Consider the following 27,621-nt stretch of genomic DNA (forward strand, 5'->3'; position numbering starts at 1 on the left):
ACCCGTTTCCCCCCACCCCTCCAGCCACAGTTTTTGGCTACAAACTGTCACAATATACATTGGTAATAAAAATTTCCCCCAACTGTTGTCAGCTGTGATTGGCTACAGGCAGAAGGGGGGCAGAGCAGCAAGATATATTGTTGTGTTCAGGGAGGGGTAGGTGTCATTTAGGGGTGACAAGACCTCTTCCAAGGTGCAACGGAAGAGCGGGGGCCATGTGGGGTTCTGCAGCCTGGGTCCTGTGGCAGCGACATCACAGGTCTGTGGTGTCCAGGCCAGCATTGGTGAAGGAGAGCTCCTGCTGTCCATCTGTGTCCACCTTCCTTCCTGACAGCACTGCACCCAGGGGTTCGGTATCTGGCTCCACTGGACTGTGTAGGGGCTCCTTCTGTGGGGAGAAGGAGGGAAGGTGTGAAGGCAGAGACAAGATGGGTGATTTCCTCAGTCCTTAGCGGAGTGGGCCTTCAAGCCCACGACAGATGGCTCCTTTACAGGGGTCCCGCCTGTTCCTCCTAGGGCCTCAGTTTCCTGGCTGTGTCCCAGAGGCGGTGACAGCCCCTAGCGGTGCAAACACACTCAGGTGAAGGGGTGGGCCTGAAGGGGGTCTGTTCTGGCCTTTGCCCCAATCCACGGACAGAGGAGCACTTTGGTGTTCTTCCCAGTCCTGAGTAACACCAGGCCCTGTGTCCTGGGCCGAGGAGCCAGTCCTGTCCACTACCTGCCACCTGCATCCCAAGGCAGGCCACCGTGCTGGGCACAGTCCGTCCGTGACCTAAAGTCCCCACAGGAGCCCCCTGGGGGAGGGATCACGTACCCCGCTTTACAGATGGCTGAGGCTCAGAGGGATCGCATGGCCAGAAAGAGGCAGAGCAGGGTTTGGATCACTGGTTGTTTTGACGCTAAAGCCTGTCCATCGCTGCCTCTGGTTGAATTTGGCATCTCCTTCTGCCACAGTCAGAGGGACACAGCCCACCCGGGGTCCCACCTGCAGTTCATTATGGCACGCACCCCTAATTGGTTCTAATTGAACCAACTCGTCTATTGAACCGATGATGGCACTGCTGATTATTCGAGCCTACACCCTGCCAGCTTTCGTATAAAGGGTATGAACAGAGGGAACCAGGTTTTTTAGTACTTGTGTCATGCCAGGTGGTTTTTTATACCCACTCAAACTTCATCCTCACAAAGTCCTGCATGGTTAGTGTTCTCATCCCCACTTACAGATGAGAAAACTGAGAGCTAGAAGGAAGCCGCCCACCCAGAGTCACGGCGAATGAGTAGAAGAGCAAGGATTGGACCCCATTCCGAAGCCATGGGGCTTCCCGGGGCCTGGCGCAGGGACATGCCCATGTCATCAGCAGGTCCTTCAGCTCTGTCCTGAACCCCACCCCTTCAGAGAAGGACCCCAAGTCAGAAGCCCCAGGCACCCACTCATCCCCCATCTTGCCTTGGTTTCCTGCTTGTCCTTTTCCAGGTCCACAGAGTTGTCATCCAGGGAATTGAGGCTGTGGGGGAGATGGTGGGGCTCACATAGTTAGCAGCCCCAGTCCTCCCTGTCTGTGGCCAAGAACCACCATCGCCTCCATCACCACCACCACCGACCAGCCTGGCTGCGCGGGCCACTGCTCACCTCATGTGGTCTAGGTCACTGGAGGAGGATAGGGACTCGAAGTTCAGATCCTTTGTGGGGAGGTTCAGCATGGGGTTGGCCCTGGAGAGAAGGCCTGTTTAAGCAGTTGGGAGCCTCAGACACCGCACGGGGCCTCTTACCCACCCTTTGACCCCCGCTCACCGCTCAGTGGTATACATGTTAGTCCCAGGGATGGCAGAAGCTGAGGGCATCACCCCTGCTGCTGTCCTCCGGGCCTCTTTGGCAGCCTTCATAGCCCGAAGCTTTCGGTGGTAGCTGTGGAGAACCAGGAGGAGGTGGCGGGCTACTCTCCCTGCACACCCACTGTGTGCCTAGTGCAGGCCCTGCGAGTGTGACTTCACAACAACCCCGGCAGGTGAGAGTGTTAGCTCTATGTACGGAGGGTACAAGTAGGAGCCAGAGATAGGATATGATTTGCCAAAGGCCACAGCTGGCCAGCGACAAGACCTGGAGTCAAATCCAGAGGTGGCTGCTGCCTCCAAATATATTGGAAAGGGAAAAAGAAGCAGTATTTATAAATGGATAGTATGTGCCAGACATCCTGCAGGTTGCAAGATGCACACTGCTTCCTTGTGTGCTTTGAGGAATCTACTGTTGTGCTCATTCTGCAGATGCGGAAACTGAGGCTTAGGGAGGGAGAGATGAGCTGTCCAAGTTGTCACGACAGGTCTCTGGGGATTAAATACAGATATACCAGATGCCTACACCCAAGCTCTTTCTACCCACCATATGTCTTAGATGGTGGGAAAGGTGGGGTTGAAGACGGAAGGGGTGATGGGAGCAATACCTCTTCCGGGTGCACACAAGGGCCACAGTCATGATCACGATGACCAGCAGCAAAGCCACTCCCAATCCTATGATGACACTGCTGAGCAGCTTTGGCAGGTCTGACTCCTGGCTCTCCTGGGAGCCCTGGAGAAGAAGCATGAGGGAGGTTGTGGGTTGACATTCCCCCTCCCAATGCCCCCATTACCTCCACCATGCTGACACTCACCAGCACCACCAGCCCCAGCTGCAGCAGCCGCGTCAGGGAGTCCTGGTCATTCCGGATCATCCTGGCCACAGAGTCCCACTCAGGCCCGAGGGACATTGGCATCCTCCAGGCTTCCTGCTCACCCTCCTGCCCACCCCAAGGGCAGCCCCACTCACACACTCAGCTCATCAAGTGTCAGGGCAGACCCATTCGAGAAGACAAAATAGGCATCGAGGTAGGAACGGCCCCGGGCCCTGGAATGGGGCAGGGATGAAAAGTAAACAACCCAGAACCACCCAGCAGGTCCCTCATACTGCTGCTTCTTGTCCTCCGACCACTGGGACTGTGGGCACTCACCGAGTCATGGATTCTATGTCCTGAATGCTCACAACGTAGACAGTAGTCCTGGTGGCCTGAATGAGGGCCCTGCAAAGGGGAAAGATGTCGCAGAGGCATGGGGTAGGGGCCCTAGTACAGCCTGTGGCCAGTGGAATTAGGAATTGTGTCAATTAGAAAGGGGCACCCTCTCTGAACAGCTTCATTGGCTAAGCAGGTAACACCTCTGCAAATCAGGCAAGGCAGCCCCTTCCTCTGGGGCTGGGTTTATGACTTAGCAAGCAGAATGCCCTTGTGCAGTGCACAGCCTTCACAACTGTACATGGCGGCCCTATTTAGGCCTCTCTCTACCCAGCCAACCCTAGGCTTCTAGGAGCATTGAGAAAGGAACTGCAGGTACAAGTATGGATCAAAGACAGAGACAAAATCAGGGGTAGGTCAGGGACAGAATCGACATATATTCCATCCAGGTCCTGTCAGGGATCAGACTCCCAGGCCCTGTTCTTCCCCACAGGCCCCTCTGGATGCCCCAGACCTACGCTGTAATCTCTTCCACGTTGGCGCCCACCTCCTCCTTGTTCATGGAGAACTGCAACCTTACACGGTAACTTTGGTCCACAGTGAAGAGCTACAGGAGGAAGGCATGGTGAAGATGAGGCACGAGGGACCTGGGAGCAGGCAGAGGGTACTAGAGGCAGGGCCAAACACTCACATTCAGGGTGATAATGGCTTCCTGAGCAGGACCCACAGAAGGTCTGTCCCGGGCCTGGACTGTCACTTGGTAGGTGCCTTGGAGGGTGGAATCAAGATTGGTCACCAGCCTATTGGAGATGGAAGAGCACAGCTTGGTCTTGGGACCCAACTGAAGTCCTCTGGAACCTACTTATGTACCTGCTAGGATGAGGAACTCACTGTCTTGAGGCCCTCCCTTGGGTCCCCCCCCCATCCAGGGGCTGCCCACAGTTACTCAATGTTGCCAATGAACACATTGGCCTCCAATGAGGTGGAGACCCGGAAGAAGCCCTGGAAAGGGGTCGTGGTCCCATCCTTGGCGATGAAATCCACTTGGAAGATGGAGAACAGGATGGCCCCGTTGTTCCCTGAGTCATCGTCTTTGGCCTGGGAGAAAGAGTGGATGGCACCTGGGAGCCAGGCTAGGCACCCCTCCACCCCCAGCAGGACTCAGCAGCTAAGATGGCCTGGGAGACTGGTCCCATTATCTCCATCAGCTTCTCCAGGCCACCTCAACTAAGCAAACATTTTAGGCAATGTTCTTGCTCTGCAAATCCAGGTTTGGACAAGTCCCTGCTTCTGGCCCCCTAACTCATCAAGTCACTGCCCAAAGCCCTTCCCATGTGGAAATCCTGCCTTGCTTCCCCTCACCCACTGCCACACACACACACACACACACACACACACACACACAAGCACAAGGACACTCAAATTTCCTGAGTAGCTACTGTGTGCCAGGCACCTTCCCTTAGATCCCTCATTTCAGTATTTACTGACATTGGTACAAATTCCCCTAGTAGGCCATGAAAGAGGAGGTGAGGGCACAAACATTTTTATTCATTCTACCGCCTTTAGAGAAAAATATACCAACATACAGACCATGAGCCTACTGTTCAGAACGAAGCCAAAACTGGTGTTTATGTTTCAAAAAAGAGCCAATTTAAAGAAAATGGGTCAAAGTTATGGCCAGACTCATGACATTGGACTGCAACCGGCTGAAGATTTGAAGACTCTTTAAGGCTTGAAAGAACCTGGAGAGGGAGAATTACTATTCCCATTTTGTGAGAAGAAACCAGAGCTCTGAGAGAGACGCTGTGCTGCTGAAGGCCCAGCTCGAAGTAGGAAAGGTCAGGCCCAGCCATCTCCAACACCCGTGCGCTTTCCACAGCCCAGGGACTGGCACAGGCATACCACTCATCTGTTAACCCCAAGACTACTGCCGGGAACTGCCAGCTTCTTGCCCAGGAAGGAAACTGAGCTCCAGAAAGGCAGGCAGCTCCCCGGGTCGGTAAGAGGCCCGAGCAGGCCTGGTCCCCAGGGCTGTGTGGGAGGTCTCAGCCTTCTGTGAGGCGTGGCCGGCACCCTCTAACAAACACACCCACATCCAACACCATAAAAACGCTGAAAGTATGTTTATAATTTTACTCTGAAAATTACTTATCTCCAAGGAGCTCATTTAATTTACAGTTGCTATGATTTCTCCGTATTGCTCAAGAATTCTGGTGTAGTGAAAGAAATCTGGCCTGCAAATGGTTTCTATGGTCATGAGAATTTTTAGAAAAACTAAATAACAATTAATGGAGTTGAATCATATCAATCAGGCATGTGTTTGTTTCCATCCTGGGGTTTTCTCTTCATGTGTTGGAGCCAACAAATTTCCTGTCTAGTGTTAAAACATTTTAGGGGCAGCTGAAAGGCCTGAAGGCCTTGGTCCTGTGTCTCCTGGGGCTAACGCGATGGACAAAGGCGGGAGCCAAGGACTTACCTGGACAGAAGCCACCTGCTGGTTGGGCACCACAAGTTCTGGGATGATAACTACAAACGTGGACAAGAAAGGGTCAGTGGAGTCGGGGCCCGTGCCCACTTGTCTGAGGTGCTGACCACAAGCCCAGCTCAGAACTCATTCCCCCAAACTTTCCCTCAACCTCTTTGTCACCAGAAACCCCCATTACAGTGGCCTCTGAGCCGTTAGTTAGCAGCTCATCCACCTCCCAGTGTGCAGATAATGAGGAAACTGAGGCCCAGAGAGGGAGGGAGGGACTGGCCCAGGGTCACATGTGAGTTGGGGCAGACCTGGGATAAAAACTCAGATCCCCCCTCCTTTTGAAATCCTGGGAAAGAGGCAGGATTGGGGACCTTTCTTTCTTTCTAAGGGCCCACTTGGGGCCTGAGGGGGGTCTATGGGAGCTACCTAAAGGTAATTCTAGCAGAGTATGGAGGGAAAGGCTGGCTGCTTACCGAAAGTCTTATTGTCAGGCAGAAAATAGGGTTTATTATCATTCGTGTCCTCGATGGTGATGGCGAGGCTTCCTAGAGGAACAAGGTTGGCTCGTTCTGGTCTGTAGGCAAAGGCCTGACCCAGAAAGCCTGGGCCTCAGGCATGCTCCCAGCTGCCTCCCTCCATGCATCTCCCATTCTCAGCCCCCTCCCCTGCTTTTGACCTGAGGTGTCCACTCAGTCTCCTCTGGCCTTTGTGGCAGGGTGTATCCTCCCCATACTTCAGAGAGGGTAAGCAAGTTGTCCAAGGTCATCCAGCAAGAGCATCAGGCCAGGATTGAGCCCAGCCTGGATATGTCCCACCTGACCCCAACATTGTCCTGACACTTGCTAGCTGTGTAAGCTAGGTTATTGAACTGGCCGCTGTGTGCCTCAGTTTCCTCATCTATAAAATTAGATAGGGATCACCTACCCCACGGTTGTGTGGGAATAACATAAGGAAATGCTTATAAGGTGCTTGGCATAGCTCTTGGCTATAGCAAGTTCTCAAAATATGCTAGCTCTTAATGTGGTTATTATTGCTATCATAATCAAAGGCGGGATACGAGCACTCTGAAGCGTGTTCCTTCCTTTACACTGCCTCACAGAATAATAGCATTATTATTTTACACGCGTGTTTTCTTTTAATCTGTACAGCCAACCTACTACTCAAGTCCACTTGACAGATAGGTAAACTGAGGCTTAAGGAGGTGTCACTACTTTCCCAGTGACACAGCTGATAAGGGCTAGAGCCAGAATTCGAACCCTGACCTTGTAGGTCCCAGCCCATGGCTGCTATGCCGCAGCCTGCCAGGCCACCTCACCATTGTCGCTGTAGGCCTGGAAGCGGAGGTCCGTTGTGAGGTCACAGGCCCGCACGACTAGCGTGACCAGGTCACAGGTCTCGTAGTCAATGGCCTCACTCTGATTGATGAACACAGAGCCATTGGCCGACACAGAGAACCAGCCACGGCACAGGCTGCCCACGTTGACCCCGGCCTTGGTGCAGATGACGTTCACAAGCTGTATCTCCAGCTGGGCCATGGTATCCACATCGCGAGCAACCACCTCAGCCACCAGGCCATGCTGCGAACCATTCTCAGCCACACGGACGCCCCGGAGTGAGGCTGAGTCCAGAGTGGGCGGTTCATCATTCACATCCTCCACAGCCACAAGGATTTCTGCTGTGGCCTCTCTCCCCTGGGGGTCTGGGTTCTCGGCACTCACTGTCAGATTGAAGAAGGGCTGTGTCTCGTAGTCCAGACTCACATCCGAGGGCAGCCAGAGGCGGCCCTCAGCCCACCCAGCCTCCAGCATCGAGCCTCGGAGCACGAAGTTGTTGGCACCACTCCCTGAAAGACTGAAGCTGATGCGGTTGTTGGCTTCCGTCTGATCCGCATCCCAGGCCTTCAGCACGCCCACCAGCTCTCCTGTGGGTGAGGACAGAGTTCACAGGGACCCCTGGCCCAGGCATCGGCGGCTTTGTCTGCTCTCACCTCCCTCAACTGCACCCTGGGGGGACCAGATGCCTCACTGGGCCCCAGCCCCAGTGCCTGGCCTGACCCAGGAAGGACTTACCTGGGTCCCTCTCCTTCACCGAGAAGGAATAGATGGACTGGTTGAAGACGGGCAGATTGTCATTGATGTCCTGTGGGCAGAGGTAGTTCTGAGCCCAGGGACCTCAGGAGCACCCACAGTTCGGCCTCCTCCGAGCCCATCTGAGAAATCAGTGCTTCCTCTGACCCAAGGCACAGAGGCTGTCAGTGTCTCCTCAGAGATCACCGTCCACTTTGCAGATGAGAAAAGGGCCTTTGAGAGGACGGAACTAGCCCAGAGTGCACACCTGGGGCTCACAGACCGGTCGCGGGACCTCTGAAGTTAGTTCTATGATTTCAGGGAGCCCCACCTCCTTCTTGTTTCTCTGACCACAGCTCAAAGCCACCTTAGACCCTGCCTTCCAGAAGGGTGGTTGAGTACCCCCATCAGTGTCCCTGCTGGCCCAGCTCAACTCCCCATCTCTTGGATTTATTGTGTTGGCACCAATGCCACTGTTTTCTGTTCTCACCTTCCTTCTCTGGCCCTGGCCACTCACACCTACAAATGCTGCCACTGTTGTTACAGCACAGAGCTTCCTTCCCAAACACTGGTGTGTGTTGGGGGCGGGGGTGCCCTTGGCTTTTCCAGCCCTTCCCCGGGATGGCCCACAAGTATCTGCTTTTACTTTCAGCTTTTTTAAAATAATGGTTCAACAGACATCTTTGAAAACAAAGCCGTGTCCCCCTTAACTAGATATATTTTCTGGGGGTGATTTCCCAGAATGGCATTGCTGGCTCAATGCACACGGCCAGCTGCCTCCGAAGTCGCAGGGGTCGCTAAGAGCACAGCTCTGAGTCAAATCCAGCTCCCCCTCGGCTTCACGCATGACTTTGACTTCTCTGGGCCTCAGTGTTTTCATTCTGCAAGATGGGTCGTAGTGCCCAGTCTAGGGGCTGTTATGAGGACTAGTTCATGGGTGTGAAAGGACCTATTTGCTCAGCTAATGCAATTCTGCTTGCTTCCTTCTTCGTGACCTACTTCACCCCAAGGACAGCTGAACAAGCTGGCAAGTCCTAATTTGGCTTCTGTTCCTCCATGTTCCCTGAGGTCTCACTCTGATCCTTGTAGGAAAGCAGTGCATCCCGACCCAGTGGGACACAGAGCTGCTCTGTGGGATGTTGCGGACTGTGCATCGCACAGCCCTAGGGGGCGCCAAACACATCACGGACATTGTAGAGGTGCACATTTGTTACAACACTTTTCTGAAGGAAGGTGCCCTGTGGGCTGGTGGCGGCCTTAGAACCAGAGAGACTGGGTTCAAAACCCGATTCTGCGACCCTAGGCAAGCTACGCCACCTCTGTGCCTCAGTTTCTTGATCAGTAAAATGGTAATAACCATCCCTACCTTGCAGGTGTGACGGAAACCCCACAAATGCTGATTTTCATCCCTTCTGTTTACCCCGGAGCGGTGGTGAGGAGATAGGAGAGTTTCAGGTAGAACTTTGTGAATGATTATTAGAGCCAATACAGTGAGTAGTTCCTGCCTTATCTGTGGGAGAAACGTTCCAGGAGCCCCAGAGGATGCCTGAAAAGGCAGATGGTACCGAACCCTATATGTACTGTGTTATTTCCTATACGTATGTACCTATGATAGGGTTTAATATATAAATCAGGCACAGAAAGAGATGAACAATAGCTGATAATAAAATAGAACAATTATAACAATATACTGTGATAACTGATAATGCGAATGTGGTCTCTTTCTCTCTCTCAAAATAGCCTTTTGTCCTGTACTCATCCTTCTTCCTGTGAGGCTGTGAGATGATGAAATGCCCATGTGATGACATGAAGTGAGGTGGATGACATGGGCGTAGTGATGTAGCGGTGGGTAGCTACTGACCTCCTGATCATGTGTCAGAAGGATCATCTGCTTTGGGGACGCTATTGACTGCGGGTCACTGGAACTGAGGAAAGTGGAACCGTGGATAAGGGGGGCCCGACTGTATTCACGGAGTACCTTCCTTGGGTCAGGCACTCTTCAAAGCCCTTTCCATTCACTAACTCACTTTAGGTTGTTTTTATCACCATTTTACAGATAAGGAGCATGAAGGCACAGGGAGTTTGAGTGATTGCCTAAGGCCACACAACGGAGCCAGAATTCTAACCCAGGCGGCCTGGTTCCAGACCTCTCTTGCCCACCATACCGCAAAGGGCAGAAATGTGACTCAAGTTGGAGGGGTAGAGTGCTGGCCATACGCAATGAGCTCCCCAACACAGGGCCCACCCTGGCACCCCTCCTACGGCCGAGCCAGGCCTTACCTCCACATTGATGGTGATATTGACTTCAGTGCTGAGGACAGGCACACCACAGTCAGCCACAAGCACGGTCAGCACAATTTGGCCCCCCAGGGCAGGCTCAATGGCCTCTCGGTCCAGGGGCCCCTGGTTTCTGAGGATCCCTTTATCAGGGTCCACTGAGAAGTTGTGGCTGTAGGGGCCAGGCAGCAGGCTGAAATGCAGATGGCTGTTGTTGGTGTCTGGCTGGTCGTTGTCATGAGCCTGTGCGGATAACCAGCATTGGGCCATCAGCTCTCAGATGCTCCCCAGCCCCCCTTCTGCAGCCTGGCCTCCCCCTCCAGCACTGGCACGCAAGGGCAATAATTAGGCCTAAAGCCAGTGGGATGCTGGCCAATCTCTCAGCCTCAGTCTCCCATCAGAGGGTCAGATCAGCAGCTTGCAAGAGTTCTGAGGTCTTAAGCTCCTGATGTCAATCATTTGCCCCACAAATATTTCCTGCCTACCTACCGTGTGCCCAGCCCTGTTCTAGGCACCGGACAATCACAGAGCCATGACCAAGGCAATTCCCTCATGGAGCTGAAATTCTAGTGGAGAGGGGGCATGGGGGAGTATGTTATAGCTATTCAAAATTCAAAAACAGGGGTGCCTGGGTGGCTCCGTCGGTTAAACATCCGACTTTGGCTCAGGTCACGATCTCGCGGTTGGTGAGCTCAAACCCGCATTGGGCTCTGCGCTGCCAGCTCGAAGCCTGGGGGCTGCTTCCGACACTGCGTCTCCCTCTCTCTCTGCCCCTTCCCTACTTGCTCTCTGTCTCTGTCTCTGTCTCTCTCGCAAAAATAAATAAACATTAAAAAATGAAAAAAAGGGGCGCCTGGGTGGCTCAGTCGGTTGAGCGGCCGACTTCCGCTCAGGTCACGATCTCACGGTCCGTGAGTTCGAGCCCCGAGTCGGGCTCTGGGCTGATGGCTCAGAGCCTGGAGCCTGCTTCCGATTCTGTGTCTCCCTCTCTCTCTGACCCTCCCCCATTCATGCTCTGTCTCTCTGTCTCAAAAATAAATAAATGTTTAAAAAAAAAAACAAAAAAAATAACAAAATTCAAAAACAAACAAGTATAAAATAAGCGTGAAGTCCAACCAGTTTCTGATTTTCCCACAATGACTACTTCAGTGCTGTTTTTTTTTTTTTTTTAACCCGTTGATTCTTCACCCAATTCGTGTGTGTCCGTGTGTGTGTGTTCCTGTCCCGCCAGGGTCCTGAACACATGTGCTTGGTTTGCCTTCGGGGTGGTCCAGCATGGAGAATGCAACAGGTTCTTTCAGTCCTTTGCATATGCCTTCCCCTCACCCCAATGCCTTCTACGCCTCTCTGCCTGACTCCAGGCCAGGTTGGTGATTGCCCGGGGCCTCTACGTCCCCTGTGCTGTCTTTCACACAGCACGGGTGACACCCTTGGGTGACTCTCTGGCACCCTCCCCTAACTGAGAGGCACCTGCAGAAATATGGTGGATTCATCTGAGAGGACCTGGGGCCCAGCAAAGGGGCTTTGAATCCAGGGCTGGGCTACTCTGACTTGGAAGCAGGTCTTCCTCCTTGCCCATCCCCCACCTTCAGCTCTTTCATCTCAGCTCCACTGGGACTTGGTTATTAAATGCCTCCTGTACAGGCAGCCAGAGATGTTTGCTCCAGAAGCCTGACCCTGTCTGTTCACCCCTCAGCACTTTGAATTTGGGCCAGTTAATTCACCAAGCGCTTCTCGGGGCTAACGCCAGGCACCGTGGTTACAGCAGCAGGTCTGAAATCCTCCTGCCCCAAGGAGCTCACAGAGCAGAGTGAGAAGTTATCAAGGAAAAAGAAGAAAAGGCTCAGGTTTCAGGGCAGAGAGGTCTGAGCTCTGGCTCCAGGGCTGCCACTTACTCGCTGTGCAAGCCCCCAAAAGTCACTGAACTTCTCTGAGCCTCAGTTTTCTCCTTCTGTGAAATGGGGATCATTACAGCATCTGCTTCACAAGTCAGTCGGGACACCAGAGGTGGGAATGTGCCCTGGAAACCACACAGCCCCAGAAATACGAGAGCATTCTGTGGCCACATGATTGTCATTCTGAGGACCTGGTTTCTCTCCCACTTCTTACAAGACCCCCTTTCAGATGACTCAGGGGAGATGCTTGTCTCTGATGTTTCTTTGGAGCCAATAGTGGGTTTTTATCTCATAGACTCTGTGAAGCTAGCCACTGATATTTCCTTTTTTGCATTGGCCATCAGGGAGCTCAGAACTGAATTTTCAGCCCACTCTTAGCAATTGTGTGGCTCTGGGTTCTAACTTTACCTTTGTGCCCATTAGCAATACCATTCTTATTTTCCCTTTTTCCTTATTTCCCCCATTTTTACCTTACTTTTAATCAAAATCACCTCAAGTCCCTTTTGGAATGAAACGGGGGGCTGAAATTAAAAAAAAACTATATGTTTTTGAGGGCTTGCTCTATGCTAGGCTTTACACTGAGCCCTCTGAATGCATTATCTCATTATTCTCTAGTGGCCACAATTGTCCTCATTTTCCAAAGAGGAGACGGAGGCCCAGAGAGATAGATTAACTTTCTCAAGACCACAGAGGAGAGCCCAGATTCCATCTCAGGGCTGGCATGACTACAGAGCCAGGCTTGGTCCCTTGTCCCTGTTCCACCTGCCAGGTCCAGGCCGGCTCGCACCTGGATGGTCACAAAGACATTGCCCTCCTCCTCCTGGACAAAGATGTTGTAGGAGCCGGTGACCACAGGTGGGTTGTCATTGACATCCAGCAGGATGATATGCAGTGTGGTGGAGGTCGACAGTTTCCCGCCGTCTGTGGCCTGCAGCGTGAGGTAGTACACAGCCTCCTTCTCACGGTCCAATAGCTCGCTGTTCCTCACTGTCACTGTCCCTGAGTCTGGATCCACCTCAAAGACGTCTGCCCTGCACAGGGTGGCCAGAGTGAGCAAACAAAAATATAGGATGCCCACTTAAATTTGAATTTCAGATAAGCAATGAAAAATATTTCAGTATGTCCCAGGCAATATTTGCAATCTACTTATTCTAAACAAATTATTTGTCGTTAATCTGAAATTGGAATGTAACCTGGCATCCTATTTGTTACCGAACTACAATAGCCCCACTGTGAGGCAGAGAGGCGGGCCCGGGTCCCGCTCATCCACCTGCCCCCTGCCCATGCTGAGACCTTACCCGTTCCCCGGAAGCAGGCTGTAGGTGATGCGGCCCCCATCACCCGTGTCAGGGTCGAAGGCCTGTGAGCAGAGAGTTAGACAATGGGACACTGTTTGGAAATGATGTCACTCCCTATCAGCTATGCAACTGATGGGGACAGGGCTGTCCTGCTTCTTGACACAAAGGGAGAACCCCTAACACACTGAGATTCACAAATAGACTCTCCACGCATATGTGTACACACTGGCTAGGACGTGATGACATCAGGTGATACAGAGACATGGCAGGGTCACGGTCCCCAGGTCTGCCCTTCTCCATGTCTCTCCTGGCCCAGCCCACTCAGGTCCCCATCACTCACATGGATGCTGTTGGTGACCACAGTGCCGTCTGGACTGTTCTCCGAGATACTGAGGTTGTACAAGCTGTGGGTGAATGTGGGTCTGTGGTCATTAACATCCCTAATGTGGATGGTCACCAGGGCAACGGAGAAGTTCCCACTGACTGAATCAGTGGCCACGACCTGAAGACAAGGGAAGAGCAGCAGCATTGGGACCAGAGCACCCGTGGACCGCACTCCCCGGCACCCCAGAGCACCCCTCACCTGCACCAGCATCACTGTCTGCCTCTCGTAGTCCACCAGTGCGGGAGCTCTCACAAGCACCTGCACATCCACTGAGCCCGCCGCCCGCTCAGGGGAGACACTGAAGGCTTCGGCATCGGGGCCCCTCGTGGACAGCAGGAAGGTGCCATTGCTGCCCTGTAGAGTTGGGCATATAGTATAGCAGAGCCCCCACCTCCTACAATGCACCAACCTGTATCTTGCCTGTGATCCCTGCCCATAGGCTCCTGCCTGAGGAAGCCCAGACTTCTGAAGTCCCATAGGTGGGGCATTGGTGGGGGGCTCTCAAAACACTGAGGCAAGAGGGCCCTGGGGAAGCTGGGCTGTGCACTCCCTGCAAATGTGAGCTCATCGGAAGAAGACATCTCTAGGTGCCTGGACTCCTGGCTTGGGCTGGAGAGACAGAGCCTGGACACATTCCCCTCACTCCCAGGAGACGTTACTGAGTCTTGCTTACGAGCTCCCACTCAACATGCTCCACCACCCGTCCCAACACCAAATACCAGTAATGCCCAACATCACCCCATTACCCATAGCACCCTCCATCCCACACCCCCTCCGCTCTACTCAACACCAACCACTAACTCAACACATCTACCCACCCACCACCACCCAGTGCCATCCTCCCCTCCACATTTTGTATCAACTCAATATCACCCAATACTACCAAATACCATCCATAGGTATTCATTGCTCAACACCACCCCACTCAACTTCCACTTAAGAATACTCTCCAACTCAGCACTCATTCAGATCACTCTGTGCTCAGCACTGCCACATCCCCCAATATCCAATACTGCCCAACACCCCTCAACTTCACCAAGCACCCATCACCACCCCCTCCTCAACACCACTGAAAACTATACTCCATTCAACATTACCTAGTATCCAGTACTAACCTCCGCTCAACACTGCCTTTCTTTTCACCACCACCTAGCACTGCCCTGAACACATGACTACCCATCAGCGTAACGTAACCCAAGATTTCCAAGTATCGCCCAATAACTCCAATTTTCTACCACTGTTCATGATCAGCACCAGCAACACCCACCACTCACCTCCCCACCTTGCATCTTAGTACCGCGTTCTATGGGTCAGTCTCCACCTCCCTCCCCCAGTCATCTCCCACCAGCACCCTCACCCAACCACCCCTTGTCTGGGTCCACCTGCCTTGTCTGGGTCGTACACGACCATGGTGAGGTCATCGATGGGGATGCGGGTGGAGGCATGCTCATCAACATAGCCAGTGAAGTTGACTTGGGTGTCTTGGGGGGTGAAGGTGCAGGCTGGGAGGCTGCAGTTGTAAAACTCGGGTTTGTGATCATTGACATCCGTCACCCTCAGCGTGACCCATATGCTCACCTTGGCATCTTGCCCGTAGATGTTTTGGTGTGTCTCGGTGGCCTGAGAGCAGAGCAGAGGCCAAAGGGCAGCACTCAGAGAACAAAGGCTCAGAGAGAAGGGAGATTTAAGGCCAGAAGCTGAGAGTTGGGGTGCAAAAGGGGGCAGTGGAGCCCTCACTCACCGTGACCTGCACCTTCACCTCTTCATCCTCCTCCAGCAGCTGCTCACGGTCCAGGGAACCATTGACCGTGATCACCCCATCTGGCCTGATGTCAAACAAGCCGGGCCTTGTGGAGTCTAGTGACAGGCAGTAGGAGCTGCTGCTTCCAGTGGCTCTGGCAGAGCCCCCATCCCTCCCCCAGCCTGGGAACACCCCCATTCTCACTGGAAATGCTGTAGATCATCTGGGAATTGATGCCTCTGTCACTATCCACAGCCTCCACCTTCAGCACTGGGGTTCCCTGCGCAGAGAACCACCTGGTTCGATGGCCCAGACCCTTTCCTTGCCTCTTGGGCCCACCCAGGCCCCCTCCTTGTCCTCTAGCACACCTGGGGTGCATCCTCAGCCACAGAGGCTGAGTAAAACTCCCTGATAAATTGGGGGTCCAGGTCCGGCTGGTCGACCACAGAGATGGACAGGAAGACAGGCGAGGAGCACTGGGTGATGAAGCTGTTGTTGTATATGCCGCCTGAGTCCTGTGGGGAGACAGGTCCCTGTGAGCCCGGGCCTCAGGTCACGGCACCCCTCCGTCTGTGCCCCCACTCACACAGGCCTCCAGCTCCAGCTGATAGAAGGCACTTTTGTTGTTGTAGCTGAGGTTGCCATTGAGGATGATGGAGCCATTGGGCAAGATCCTGAAGAGGTGCTGGCTGTCTCCAGTGCTAGGGATGACCTAAGGCAGAGCACAGTCAGGCCAGGCTCCCCTCTGAGAGACCTGGGTTCAAATCCTGGCTCTGCTCTTGACCAGTTCTGCCACTCTTACCAGGTCACATAACCTCTCTGAGACTCAGTTTTCGCCTCTGAGCGAAATGAGCTCAGATATTTCATCGGTGGGTTGAGAGAAGGGTCAAATGAAGTAAAGTATGTGCTAGGCACATCATGGGCACTCAGTTAACAGGAGCTATCACTGGCAAACTTGTCTTCAGGAGAACTGAACACCCCCTTGGACAAGACACTGAACATCTCCAGTCGGCCACCAGGCGGTGTGATATGAACTCAGCAAGGGCCCAGACAGTGCCCTGGGCAAGGAGGTGAGAAGGAGGGTCCTGTCCACAGCTTGGCCAAGTGAGGTCCAGCAGGGGCCAGCGAAAGGTTTGGGAGCTAGGGCTGGGCCACCACAAGGACACTGTCTGTCCTCAAGCCGACACTCAAGGTTCTTGCAGGTTGTGTGGGAGATGCTGCCCCCTGGTGGCTATGAGGGGCAGTGGGACCTATACTTCCAGGGACTTGCCAACGCTCACCGCCTGTATGGAGTACACCACGGCTCCTGCAGACTCCGAGTCCGGGTCCTTGGCCACCACAGAGAACACCAGGGAGCCGACTGGCAGGGTCTGTAATGAGGAACTCTAATCCATCCCCTCCATAACTGAGCACTCACTTCCCCTCCCTGAGCTTCAGTGTCCCCAGCTGTACCACAGGGATAATGTATTCCAGAGCCTGAAACCCAGTGTTCCCCTTTCCCTCCCACCTGGGCTGGGCCTCTGGAGACAACTGGGAGGGGGGGGGGAAGGTAGGGAGGGGGGAAGGTTACCCCCTCTTCCTCTCCCCAACACCTCAGCTGGCTTCTGATTTGCAGAGCCCCTCAGGATAAGGATGAGCAATCATTCAGGAACCCAGGATGTGTCACCCCCCTGCTCAGACTTCCCATGGGCTCTCTGTAGCCTATAGCAGTATATTCCAGACAGCACCCTGCAAAGCTGGAAGGTTCTCTGGGGAGGCCTTTGCCAGCTGTGACCTGTCCACACCTTCACTATTTCCACAAAGTGGTCAAAGTGATTTTTGAAAATCATGAATCAGACCACATCACTCTTATGTTAAAAACTCTCCAATGTTTCCCCCATTCTGTCCAGAATAAGGTCCAGACTGCCTCTATGGCCCTCTGAGGTCAGGCCACTGCTCACCTGTCTGACCTCACCTCCTCCTCACCTTCTACCCTCCGCTCACACCCGCTTCCTGGCTATCCCTAGAACACCCCAAATTCATTCCCAGCTCAAAGCCTTAGAATCTGCTGTCCCACTGACTGGACCATCCTTTTCCTGGAGCATCCCATGGCTGGCTCCTTCTTGCCAGGTAGGTCTCTGCTCAGATGTCACCTACTCAGAAAAACGTTTCCTGGCCACTCAACCTAAACCAGCCCCCTTCCTGGTCACTTTCCTCCATTTTGTCCTGTTTCATGCTCTTCATAGAACTTAACACTGTCTAAAGTAATCCTGCTTATTTAATGTTTCATTGATTATTATCAGTACTCTTCATTACAATGTGAGCTACTGAGGGTGGTGACCAAGTCTGTCTTATTTACCAAATATTCTCAGCACCAAGGACACTGCCTGGTACATAGTAGGTGCTCCATCACAGTCAAATGGCTGCCTGGATTTCACTGGTCTTGTGTCTGGCCTAGTATGGGGTCCTACATCTTATCATCTTCAAAGCCACAGGGTAATGAAGATCCAGGAGTGATGTTGTATTTGCTGCTCAGGGACCATTGGGGAACCTCCTCCCACACAAGCAGTTCAAGTGGGGCTGTCCTCCCTTGCTAGAAGGGAGGGCTCATGTACAAACCTAGCCAATCAGAGCATTCCATACCTCTAGGTTCATGGGCACATGACCCAAAATGAGCCAATGAGAGTCAGCTCTGGAGTTTTGGCCAGGACTATGGAGAAAGAGGCACTCTATGTTCAAGTTGCAAAGCCTAGAGTTTCAGAGAACACTTTCATCACCACAAGAGAGAATGGCCCCCTTGCCCAAAGATGGGGACAACAAGAGAAACAGAGCTGAGACATGGAAAGAAATCTCTTCTTGATCACATGGTTTGAGTACCTGATTCCAGCCATGCCTAAAGTTAGTGTACCTCTGAATTTTTCAGATACACGAGAAAACCAATTCCTTAAAAAAAAATTGCTTTCATAACTGAAATCATTCTAATCCAGTCCGACTGATTAACATGTTGCTGTAACTATTGTTCATGGGGTTACATTCCCCTGGATTTGGTTCCTGCAGCTGCCCCTTCTAAGAGGTGCTTTTCCCTGATCTGGACCCCCTGCTGGCTGTCTCTTGTTCTTTGCACTCTAAGAACTTCTGGGATGCCCGCATCACACACACACACACACACACACACACACACACCCATTAAGGCAGATGTTACCTCATTGATTTTGGTGGAGAAGCCAGTATTCTGGAAAACGGGAGCATTGTCATTTCTGTCCTCCACGATCACATGCATTTCCTTCTGCACCTGCAGGTAGGAAAGCCCAGGTGAGCCTGGAAAATGTGAGCGCTTGAGAAGACAAAGGGAGCAATGTCTGGGTTGGGAGTGCAAGCTGACTTCACTTCTCAGGCAATTAGGCAATATGTGGGATAATCTTGTATTTGATACAACTTCAAACACCAGAAAAGTTGCAAGTATAGTACAGAAAACTCCCAATACTTTTCATCTAGATTTACCCATTGTTTGATTTCTTGCTCTCCATGTGTTTACAGAACTATTTCAGAGTAAGTTGCAGACATAATTAGGTCATTTCTAAAACATCTAAAATGTGCCTGTCCTATTATAGGAATGGTCATTTTTGCTTGTTTGCCATAATTTGAAGCTGTGAACAAACCTAGGTGTCTATCAGAGGAGACCAGCTAACACAGTATGGTACGTCCCCACGCTGGAAAATACTACAAGAAACAGGTAGCTCGTGAGCAGACATGGGCAGAGCTCCAGAGCCAATTGTTGAGTGGACAGCACAGTTCAAGATAATAAATACAGTAAGATCCCACTTGGGTTTCAGAAAATGCACAAAAACGACAATCTTTCTTCCGTGGATGTATGTATATATCTACATACATACATGCATGTGTGTGTGTGTGTGCGTGTAAATGCATAGTGAGGGGTGTGAAAGAGCAGTGACCGTGGACGCTTCTGCTGGGGTGGCTAGGGAAGTGTCATCCCAGGGACTTGAGCTTTAGTCGCAACTTTTGAGATGTTTACGAAGAGAATATGTTCATGAATATCCAAGTCATTAAAATGATTTTTTTTAATGGACAGAGTTTGGGGAATATGTTATGAAGACAAAATCCTCCACTTTCACAGACATAAGGCACAGTGGTATAAGTGTGTTATTTAGAAACATGAGCACAGGGGCGCCTGGGTGGCTCAGTCGGTTAAGCGTCCGACTTCGGCTCAGGTCACGATCTCACGGTCCGTGAGTTCGAGCCCCGCGTCGGGCTCTGTGCTGACAGCTCAGAGCCTGGAGCCTGTTTCGGATTCTGTGTCTCCCTCTCTCTGACCCTCCCCTGTTCATGCTTTGTCTCTCTCTGTCTTGGAAATAAATAAACGTTAAAAAAAAAATAAAAAAAAAAAAAAGAAACATGAGCACAGATACCAGCTTGTTCAGCCAAGGGAGTTGAAAGCAATTGGCTCAAAAGAGCTAAGGTAGGGAGGTATTTAGCACCTGTCTTTTATTAACATTTATATTAATATAAATTAATATAATTCATGTTATACTTATAAACAGCATATTTATATAATTAAAGTAAATTAATAATAATATTAAAATCTTGGTAATATTGCGTGACCCAAAATGGGCAAGTATAATTTGGATGAAAATAAACATCAAATTCAGTTTTTGTTAACTAGGGCCCTCTCTGCTTGCTTGAGGTAGGGGACAGTCAGTCAAGAGTGGCCTTTGGTCCTCCGCTCTCTGATCCCAGGGCCACCCTGCCCTCCCTTCCTCCCTTCCAACTCACTGGGTTGTTGTGACCGTCGCTCACGGAGATAGTGATGGCGAACAGGTAGAGCGTCTGCAGCGGGCAGAGAAGAGAGGCCCCGAGGTGGACTCCTGCTCAGGGTGGGAGCACAGACAGGGCCCCCACCTCCCCGCCCCCCTCACGGGGCCCTCCCAGGCTGCTGCCCTTTACCTCGTAGTCCAGAGGGCTGGCCAGCTTCACTTCCCCAGTGGCTGGGGTGACAGTGAAGAAGTAGGCAAATTGGCCACTAATCCCATAGGTCAGAGGGTCCTGGTCACGGTCCTGAGCTACCAACCAGAAGGCCTCAGCACCTGAAGGTGGGACAGAGAATGCCCACAGTCCATGGTCACCTCTTCCGGCACTGGCCTAGCTGAGCTGGGCTAGGGGCCCTGTGTTCTCTGGGACCTCCCGGCCACCAGGGCTCTGCCCGCTGTGGTCATAAATGTCAGGTTTGGCTGTCGCTCCTCAGCACCCACTCCGTGGCCTTTTGATAACATCATGCTGATTTCCTCTATGGTGAGACCCCATCTGCACTGGACACGGCAGGGTGGGCTGTTATCCAAGTGTCTCCCTTTCCCCTAGCCTTGGGATTGCCTCCCTGGAATTGGTTGAGAAGAGACCAGAGATGACTGGAATGGAAGTATCTAGCTGCAGCCGCTGGGTGCATCCTAGACGAGGACCGCTGGAGTCCCTCTGGAGGTGCCTGGGCCTCCTCTAAGCCTTTCCTTCACCCGGAGACTGTGCCCCCAGAGCCTGCCAGAAACACCATCTGCGCAAATGAGCGTCTACTTGCTGGCTTCCCAGGAGCCCGGCTCTTTTGTTGAGCCTCCGGAGGGCATGTCCCTGGGCAGAGCAGAGGCTCAGAGATAGCGGGGGACTTGAAAATCCCAAGGCCTTCAACTCTCCAGTCTAAAAGAAACTTTTTACAGATTCATCAAACCCTGCTCCAGGGCCTCGCCTCCTTTATCACATCCAACCTCCGCTCAGCCACCTCCAGCATCAAAACTTACTCTCTCCTCAGCCACCCCCTCCATTGTTGGACAAATGTCCATGAGCAAGGGCTTTCTCCATCTCACCAAAGTGTTTCCCTGTAACTCCCACCCACAGGTCCCCAAAGGCCACAAGCTGGGGTGCCCCTGGGCCCCTTGCTACTTGTAGAGGACCCACAAGAATATTTCATTTCTGTCATAAAATATAATTGTAATATTTATTTTAGAGTAAGGGGCTCACAAAGGCAGAAGTGCCGTGTGGCTCAGCGCCCAGCCTGAGGGCCTCAGGGACCCAGTCCTCCCCTTTTGCCCATTATAGCTTTTCAGAGACAAGCTCATCAGCATGCCCCGGAATCAGCTTTCTTTAGCCAAACGGTCCCAGGTCCTCCCACAACTTCTTGGACAGCTTGGTTACAGTCCCTCCCCCCAAGCCCCCTCTTCCAGGAAGACCACCAGACCACTGTTCTGCTAAAAAGATGTTAGTGTCTACTTTATTTTTCCTTGGTCGTGAGACACGCTGTCAATTTAATGACTGTTTTGGGGGGGAGAAAAGTCACTCTGGGTTAGATGACTATCTCAATTGTAAGACACATCCTGGTTCAATTACAGTGCAATAGGATGTGGCCCTTATGCCTAAGGAAATATGGGAGGTGAGCAGGTGGGTGTAAATCCTTATGTGTTTATATTTGTCCATGGGCATAGAAAGATGTATCAGTGGGGAAATGCTCATTAAATGCTCTTTTTTTCAGGTTGACCTGAAAAAAGAAATTAAATATAAGAAATCAATAAAAGACATGTATTAGGTCTCTGTGTATAAGGAATTATATAGTTTGTCACTAAACGAAAATGGATATATTAAAAAATTTTTAATGTGTTATTTATTTATTTTGAGGGGGGGGGAGAGAGAGAGAAAGTGGGGAAGGGGCAGAGAGAGAGAAAGAGAAAGAGAATCCCAAGCAGGCTCCAGGCTATCAGCTCAGAGCCCGACACAGGACCTGATCCCACAACCTGTGAGATCGTGACCTGAGCCGAAATCAAGAGTTGGACACTTAACCGACTGAGCCTCCCAGGCGCCCCTAAAATTGATATTTAAAACACCATAATTATATATTTTTTAAAAATCTTCCTGATGAAGCTAAACTATTGTATAGCGTTAGTGTCAGAAAAAGAGGTCTTGTGTGAGAGAGAAAGGACAGGGAGTGACCAAAGGGACGAGAAAGGGGACCTGGGAGTGTTGGCAACATCCTAGTTCCTGATTCAGTGGAGGTTACATGTGAATTCAATGCACTTTCCTGTACATATATTACACTTCAAAATAGAAAGTCTAGTTCATGAGTTCGTGCCCTGTGTCAGGCTCTGAGCTGGCATTGTGGAGCCTGTTTGGGATTCTCTCTCTCTTTCTCCCTCTCTGTCTCAAAATAAAATTTAAAAAAAAAATAGAAAGTCTAAATGACATAGTTTTTAAAATCGGACTGAAAATACTTCCCATTGTAAGAGAGCTGTAGAATTTGTCTCAGGAAGAAGGAAATCATCCTTTACTTTAAAAGCCCAGGGAGGAGGGGCTCCTGACTGTCAGTTAAGCGTCCGACCTCAGCTCAGGTCATGGTCTCTCGGTTCGTGGGTTTGAGCCCTGCGTCGGGCTCGGTGCTGACCGCTCGGAGCCTGGAACCTGCTTCGGATTCTGTGTCTCCCTCTCTCTGTCCCTCCTCCGCTTGCACTCTGTCTCTCAAAAATAAATAAACATTCAAAAAATTAAGAAAAAAAGTTCAGAGAAGAGCCATGTGGTTATAAAAAACCCTCATTTGGTATGGCTCAGGGAGGGAGGAGCACTGCTCTGAACAACGAAGGAATTAGTTTTCTGTTTCCAGGGAGGTTGCAGAGGGAGGAGTGTGCCACAGGGGAGGTGAGGAGAGACAGACAGGGGTCAGGTGACCTGACCAGGCTCCGAGTGGACACTTTTGTGACAACAGTGAGTGTGGCTTCCCGATTCATGCTGCAATTCCTGCTTTCTCCCCAAACCTTCAGTAGAGGCTGGAGCTGGCTGGAGGGGACCAGGGACTGGCCATGGAGAGGGAGGAAGGAACGAGAGGTGAGCCTCAAGCTCCAAAAGAACATCCACAGGAGGGGCCTCTGGAACTAGCATGGGGACTTAAGCTGTTTTGTTTAGACATTAAAGTCTTACCCCAGAGAATGGAGATCTTGAAGGCATTTGGGTTGTAACATCTGTGACATTTGTTTGAAGGTATGTATGTGTTTTATCTATGACCAAACAGCTATGAAAATATATGTAAATGTCGTTCATGTTTACACATTACTTCTCTGTTGTACAGAGAACATTTATAAATATCAAATGGTTGGACAGCAGCCCAGCCCTCCAGGGGACGTTGTGTCATCTCTGAGTGAAATGACACTATTACCTCCCTTATCCTGGGCATTAAATTTTTACTAATATAACCCTGAATAGATCTTGCTGTCCTGGCAACCACACCCAAAGGCACGTGGCCTTCGTGCCTGCAAAGTCCATCCCCATCCTTCCCTCAGATCTGGGCATCTGAATCCCAGGACAAACTCTGGGTTTCACTTCCTTTCATGCAGTCTCTTGTGTTAGGTTGGAGCTTTACATATCTGAGATCCCAATTCTGATGCGAAGACAAAGACTGTGGCTTGTCCCCCAGTAGTCATACTCCTCCTTTCCCTCAGAGTAAGAGAAGCCCAGATTTTGAGCTGGTTACATGGTCAACCAGAGTAAAGACTTCATTTCCCAGGTTCCCTTGAAGCTAGGTGTGGATATGATGCTAAAATCTGTGTGTGTGGAGTCTGGAGCCTGTCCTTATGACAAAGGGCCAAACTCACGTTGCCCCTTCCTCCTCTGGCTGGCTGGAATAGGGTGAGGCATGAGCCATCTTGGACCACGTGGATGAGGGCCGCACCTGAGGGAAGGCAGAATCTGGACGTGGAAGGAGGGAGGGTGCCTGACACCAGGAGCATAGAGTTGGGAACAGCCTACTGTTCTCATGGAACAGAACCCCAGACAGCCCTGGACTTGTTGCTGTAGATGGCTATATGAGAGAATTATAAACCTTGACCTTGTTTACACCTTGGTTGTTTGGGGTCTATAATGTACAGCTGAGCCTATAGCCCAGTGAAAATAGTCATCTTTGTTTCTGCTTCTCCAATCCACATCCTGCTGGGAATTTGGTATTCGTTCCTATGGTTCCTCCAAAACGATATTTCCCAAATGTCATCCCCTCTTATACGCTGCCACCATCTTTACCATAACCAAATATCTCATTATTTATGATCCTTCTTTTAATCTACTTATCATTTCATGTAAGTGCATTTATTTTAAAAGCAAGCTTTAGATCGTGGCTGTAAATAGAAATCCATTTCACTTGCCATAGATAGAAAGTAACTCTACAAACAAAGGCAATAAAAATAAAGCAAACTTATTAACTTCTGGAGAGAAGTGTGTGAAAGGCTCTGAGTCTGAAACCTACTCTCTGTTTAGGGGCTAAAAACAGGGACTGGAGGGAGGTTAGCAAGTGGGAGAGTTGGAAGAGACAGAATTATCCCAAGTGGATCCTTTCTCCTTGGGGAAATCAGAAACACCAGAAAGTGATGGGAAACAGGAGGAATGTTCTCATGGGGTATCTTGGTTATTTGATGTTGTGTGAGAGCCCTGACGCAAAAGCTGAAGAGGAGGAGAAAACAAATTTCTGGAACTGACTCCCATCAGTCCACCTTTGCCCCTTGATGAGCCATGCAGCTGCAAGGATGGGGAGCTAGCTCCTAAGGGAGGCCCTGGCACCCTCTTTGGGTAAGGGTTTGGCACAGTCTCTGCACAGGGATGGTTACTCACCCACTGGTAGGTCCTCAGGCAAGTTCACTCTCGTCATGTTTCCCGAGAACACTGGGGCCACATTGGCTGCCACTGTAGGAACATAGAGCACTGGAACACCTGGATGCCATTGCAAAGCCTGACCCCCACCAGCCCCTGTGGGAGCCCATACCAGTCCCAACCTTCAGCCAAGCTCACCCGCCAGGGCCTGTATTGCTCCCCGGGCCTCCCCAGGGCAACCAAGCATGAGGCTGGGTCGTAGGAGCTGGGAGTTTGCTGATGAGACAGTGCCCCTTCCTTCTGGAAGGTCCTGCCAAGGATCCCCAGGTTAATGCTACTCTGATAGGGAAGGAGAGGCACCCACCGGACACCATGAGGGTAGGAAACAGGAAGCAGGACAGCCACAACCATGCCATCATGTCTGGAAGGACCTAGGAGAAGAGGTGTCAGGGAAGAGGCACCTATACACATGCCTCCCTCCCTTTGGCGGACCCCCCATCTGTCTGGGTCTGACCCAGGCCACCCACAACTACCATCAGCAACTCTCCTACAGGGCCCCTATCATCCTCTGCCCATTTTCCAGATGTCCCAGGGTAGGAGTAATGGCGGGAGGGGGGGCGGTGGTACCCAGAGGGGTGAGCAAGGTAGCTGAGCCTGGTCCAGAATTCCATTCTGAGAATGACTCTGAACTTGACTCCAGAATTCAGTGTCTACTGTGTAGTAGGTACTGCTCTAAGCAAATTGTATGTGTAATCTTGATATTCCTGCAACTATGAGGTGGTTGAGAGAATAAGGGGCTTTCCTGAGGCCACACAGGAAATCAATGACAAAACTACACTCTTTTGGGGGCGCCTAGGTGGCTCAGTTGGTTGAGCATCCAACTCTTGATTTCAGCTCAGGTCATGATCCCAGAGTCATGGGATTGAGCTCTGCTCAGCATGGAGCCTGCCTAAGATTCTCTCTCTCTCTCTCTCTCTCTCTCTCTCTCTCTCTCTCTCTCTCTCTCTCTCTCGGGCACCTGGGTGGCTCAGTCGGTTGAGTGTCCGACTTCGGTTCAGGTCATGATCTCTCAGTCCGTGAGTTCGAGCCCTGCGTCAGGCCCTGTGCTGACAGCTCAGAGACTGGAGCCTGCTTCGGATTCTGTGTCTCCCTCTCTCTCTGCCCCTCCCCTGCTCATCCTCTGTCTCTGTCACTCTCCAAAATGAATAAATGTTTTAAAAAAAAAATTTTTTAAAAAGATTCTCTCTCTCTCCCTCTGCCCCTCTTCCCTGCTCATGCTTGGTCTCTCTCTCTCTCTCTCTCAAATAAAATAAAATTTAAATTTAAATTTAAATTCAAAAAAATTGAACACAAGGCTTTTAGTCTTCAGAATTCACTCCCCCAGCCACTACACTACTCTGCCTATTTGAAGTGTCTAAAGCTAATAGCATCCTTCAAAATCAGGTGCCCGAGGAGGGACTGTGACTTATCCAGGACAATCCAAAGACTCTATGGGTGGGCAGGGTCCTTTGTCCTACTTGCGGACACATTTAACAGCTGCCTTTTCAGCCTTTCCTAAAGTGTGCTCTGTGGAACACTGCCCATGTAAGATGCCCTACAGCAGGAGGGTTCCCTGGTTAAGTCAGTTTGGGAAGGATCCAAAACTATGGGACAACCAAGAGAAAAATGGCCTCGATCTATGGCTGATTCCAAAAGATGGGACCCTCCAAAGGGGAGAGTAAGGAACAAGGGAGAGAGAGACTGGCTTCCAGAGCTGATCCTGACAATGAAACAGCATCAAAACCCAGAAGTCCTCTCCCTCTCACCACCCAGCCCTCTCCCAAGTTCCCACCTCAGGAATATACCCATTTTCCCAGGTTACCCTGACTTCCCTTTTCTGTAGTGCCCCACATCCAATCCACGGGGACCCCTGAATTTCTCTCCATCCCACAGAGGCCACACTCACAGGCCCCCTTCCCCCCTTGCCTGGCTCAGCCCTCCTCCAGGTCTCCCTCCCCTTAGTCTCTAATCCAGTTCGCTCAGCTCAAGTAATCCTTCCTTGCCCCCTCTGATGACCTCCCTCCCCTGTTCAAAAACCTTCAATGGCTCCGCATTGCCTGAGTCCACACTGCATAAAAGGGCTTCCACAGACCATCCATGCCTGACTGCCATCTCCCATGCCTCGCATGGCCACAGGTGCACCCCGCTTTCCCTCACTGCCAGGGGAACACGGGGGTATCAGGTGGATTGGTAATTTTAAATATCTGCTGACATTTCCTGAGCACATACTATGTGCTGGGCACTCTGATTCATTCATTCATTCTTTCATAAATATTTATGGATGTCTACCATCCACCATGTGCTATACCTTGTTCTCAGCACTGGGAAAATAATGGCGAACAAAAGACTCTGCGTGCTGCCTTCACCAAGCTCCTGGCTTAGTAAATGAGACAGACCCTAAACAAGTAAACACAGTGCTATCTAACTGCTTGCTGCATCCTGTGCTATGAAGGAAGAGAATGTGCCTAGTGTGGGAGCAGAAGGAGGGGTGCCACTTTGGGCACTATGGCAGATAAACTGGGCTACGCACTTTTTGACACTTCTCCCAGCAAGAGATGAGGACTAGGTCTGCCCCCCTTGAATCTGGTCCATTCATCATGTTTTTATTTTCTCTCTTTTATGAGACTTTAACACCTGGGGGGCCTTGCTGGCCTTTCCCAAGGTGAGCTATTTCCTAGAGATGACAAATGACTTGCCTGCAAACACTCCTCTCCTATACAAACCAACCAATCCAGAGACGACACCCAAACCACCTCCTTTATCTAACTCACACACCAGGTCAATATTCCCCCTGCCCTAAGTCACCCCAGGGCCAAGCACTGGACAGCTAAGGACAGCCCCTAGAGCCTACCAAAATGATTCAAAC

The 27,621-nt window shown here is 51.3% G+C and overlaps 1 protein-coding gene across 1 annotated transcript; it reads right to left on the reverse strand.

Moving 5' to 3' along the window:
• Positions 1-75: 75 nt before the first annotated feature.
• Positions 76-25,280, reverse strand: CDHR2 (cadherin related family member 2). The gene is made up of 30 exons (XM_049648664.1): positions 25,081-25,280; positions 24,738-24,809; positions 20,061-20,200; positions 19,904-19,943; positions 18,301-18,416; positions 16,400-16,489; positions 15,706-15,831; positions 15,488-15,634; positions 15,324-15,399; positions 15,120-15,235; positions 14,765-14,998; positions 13,334-13,732; positions 12,994-13,055; positions 12,483-12,726; positions 9,804-10,043; positions 7,527-7,596; positions 6,773-7,378; positions 5,931-6,002; positions 5,458-5,507; positions 3,928-4,079; positions 3,673-3,781; positions 3,500-3,588; positions 2,982-3,050; positions 2,801-2,878; positions 2,646-2,706; positions 2,439-2,563; positions 1,793-1,906; positions 1,631-1,711; positions 1,448-1,505; positions 76-388 (listed from the first exon to the last, which is right to left on the reverse strand). Exons 1-30 carry the CDS (start codon positions 25,133-25,135, stop codon positions 254-256), a joined length of 4,026 nt encoding a protein of 1,341 aa, XP_049504621.1. The 5' UTR covers positions 25,136-25,280; the 3' UTR covers positions 76-253.
• Between the last annotated feature and the right edge of the window lie 2,341 nt (positions 25,281-27,621).

This window comes from Panthera uncia, assembly GCF_023721935.1.
Source record: "Panthera uncia isolate 11264 chromosome A1 unlocalized genomic scaffold, Puncia_PCG_1.0 HiC_scaffold_17, whole genome shotgun sequence".
Lineage (NCBI taxonomy): Eukaryota > Metazoa > Chordata > Mammalia > Carnivora > Felidae > Panthera > Panthera uncia.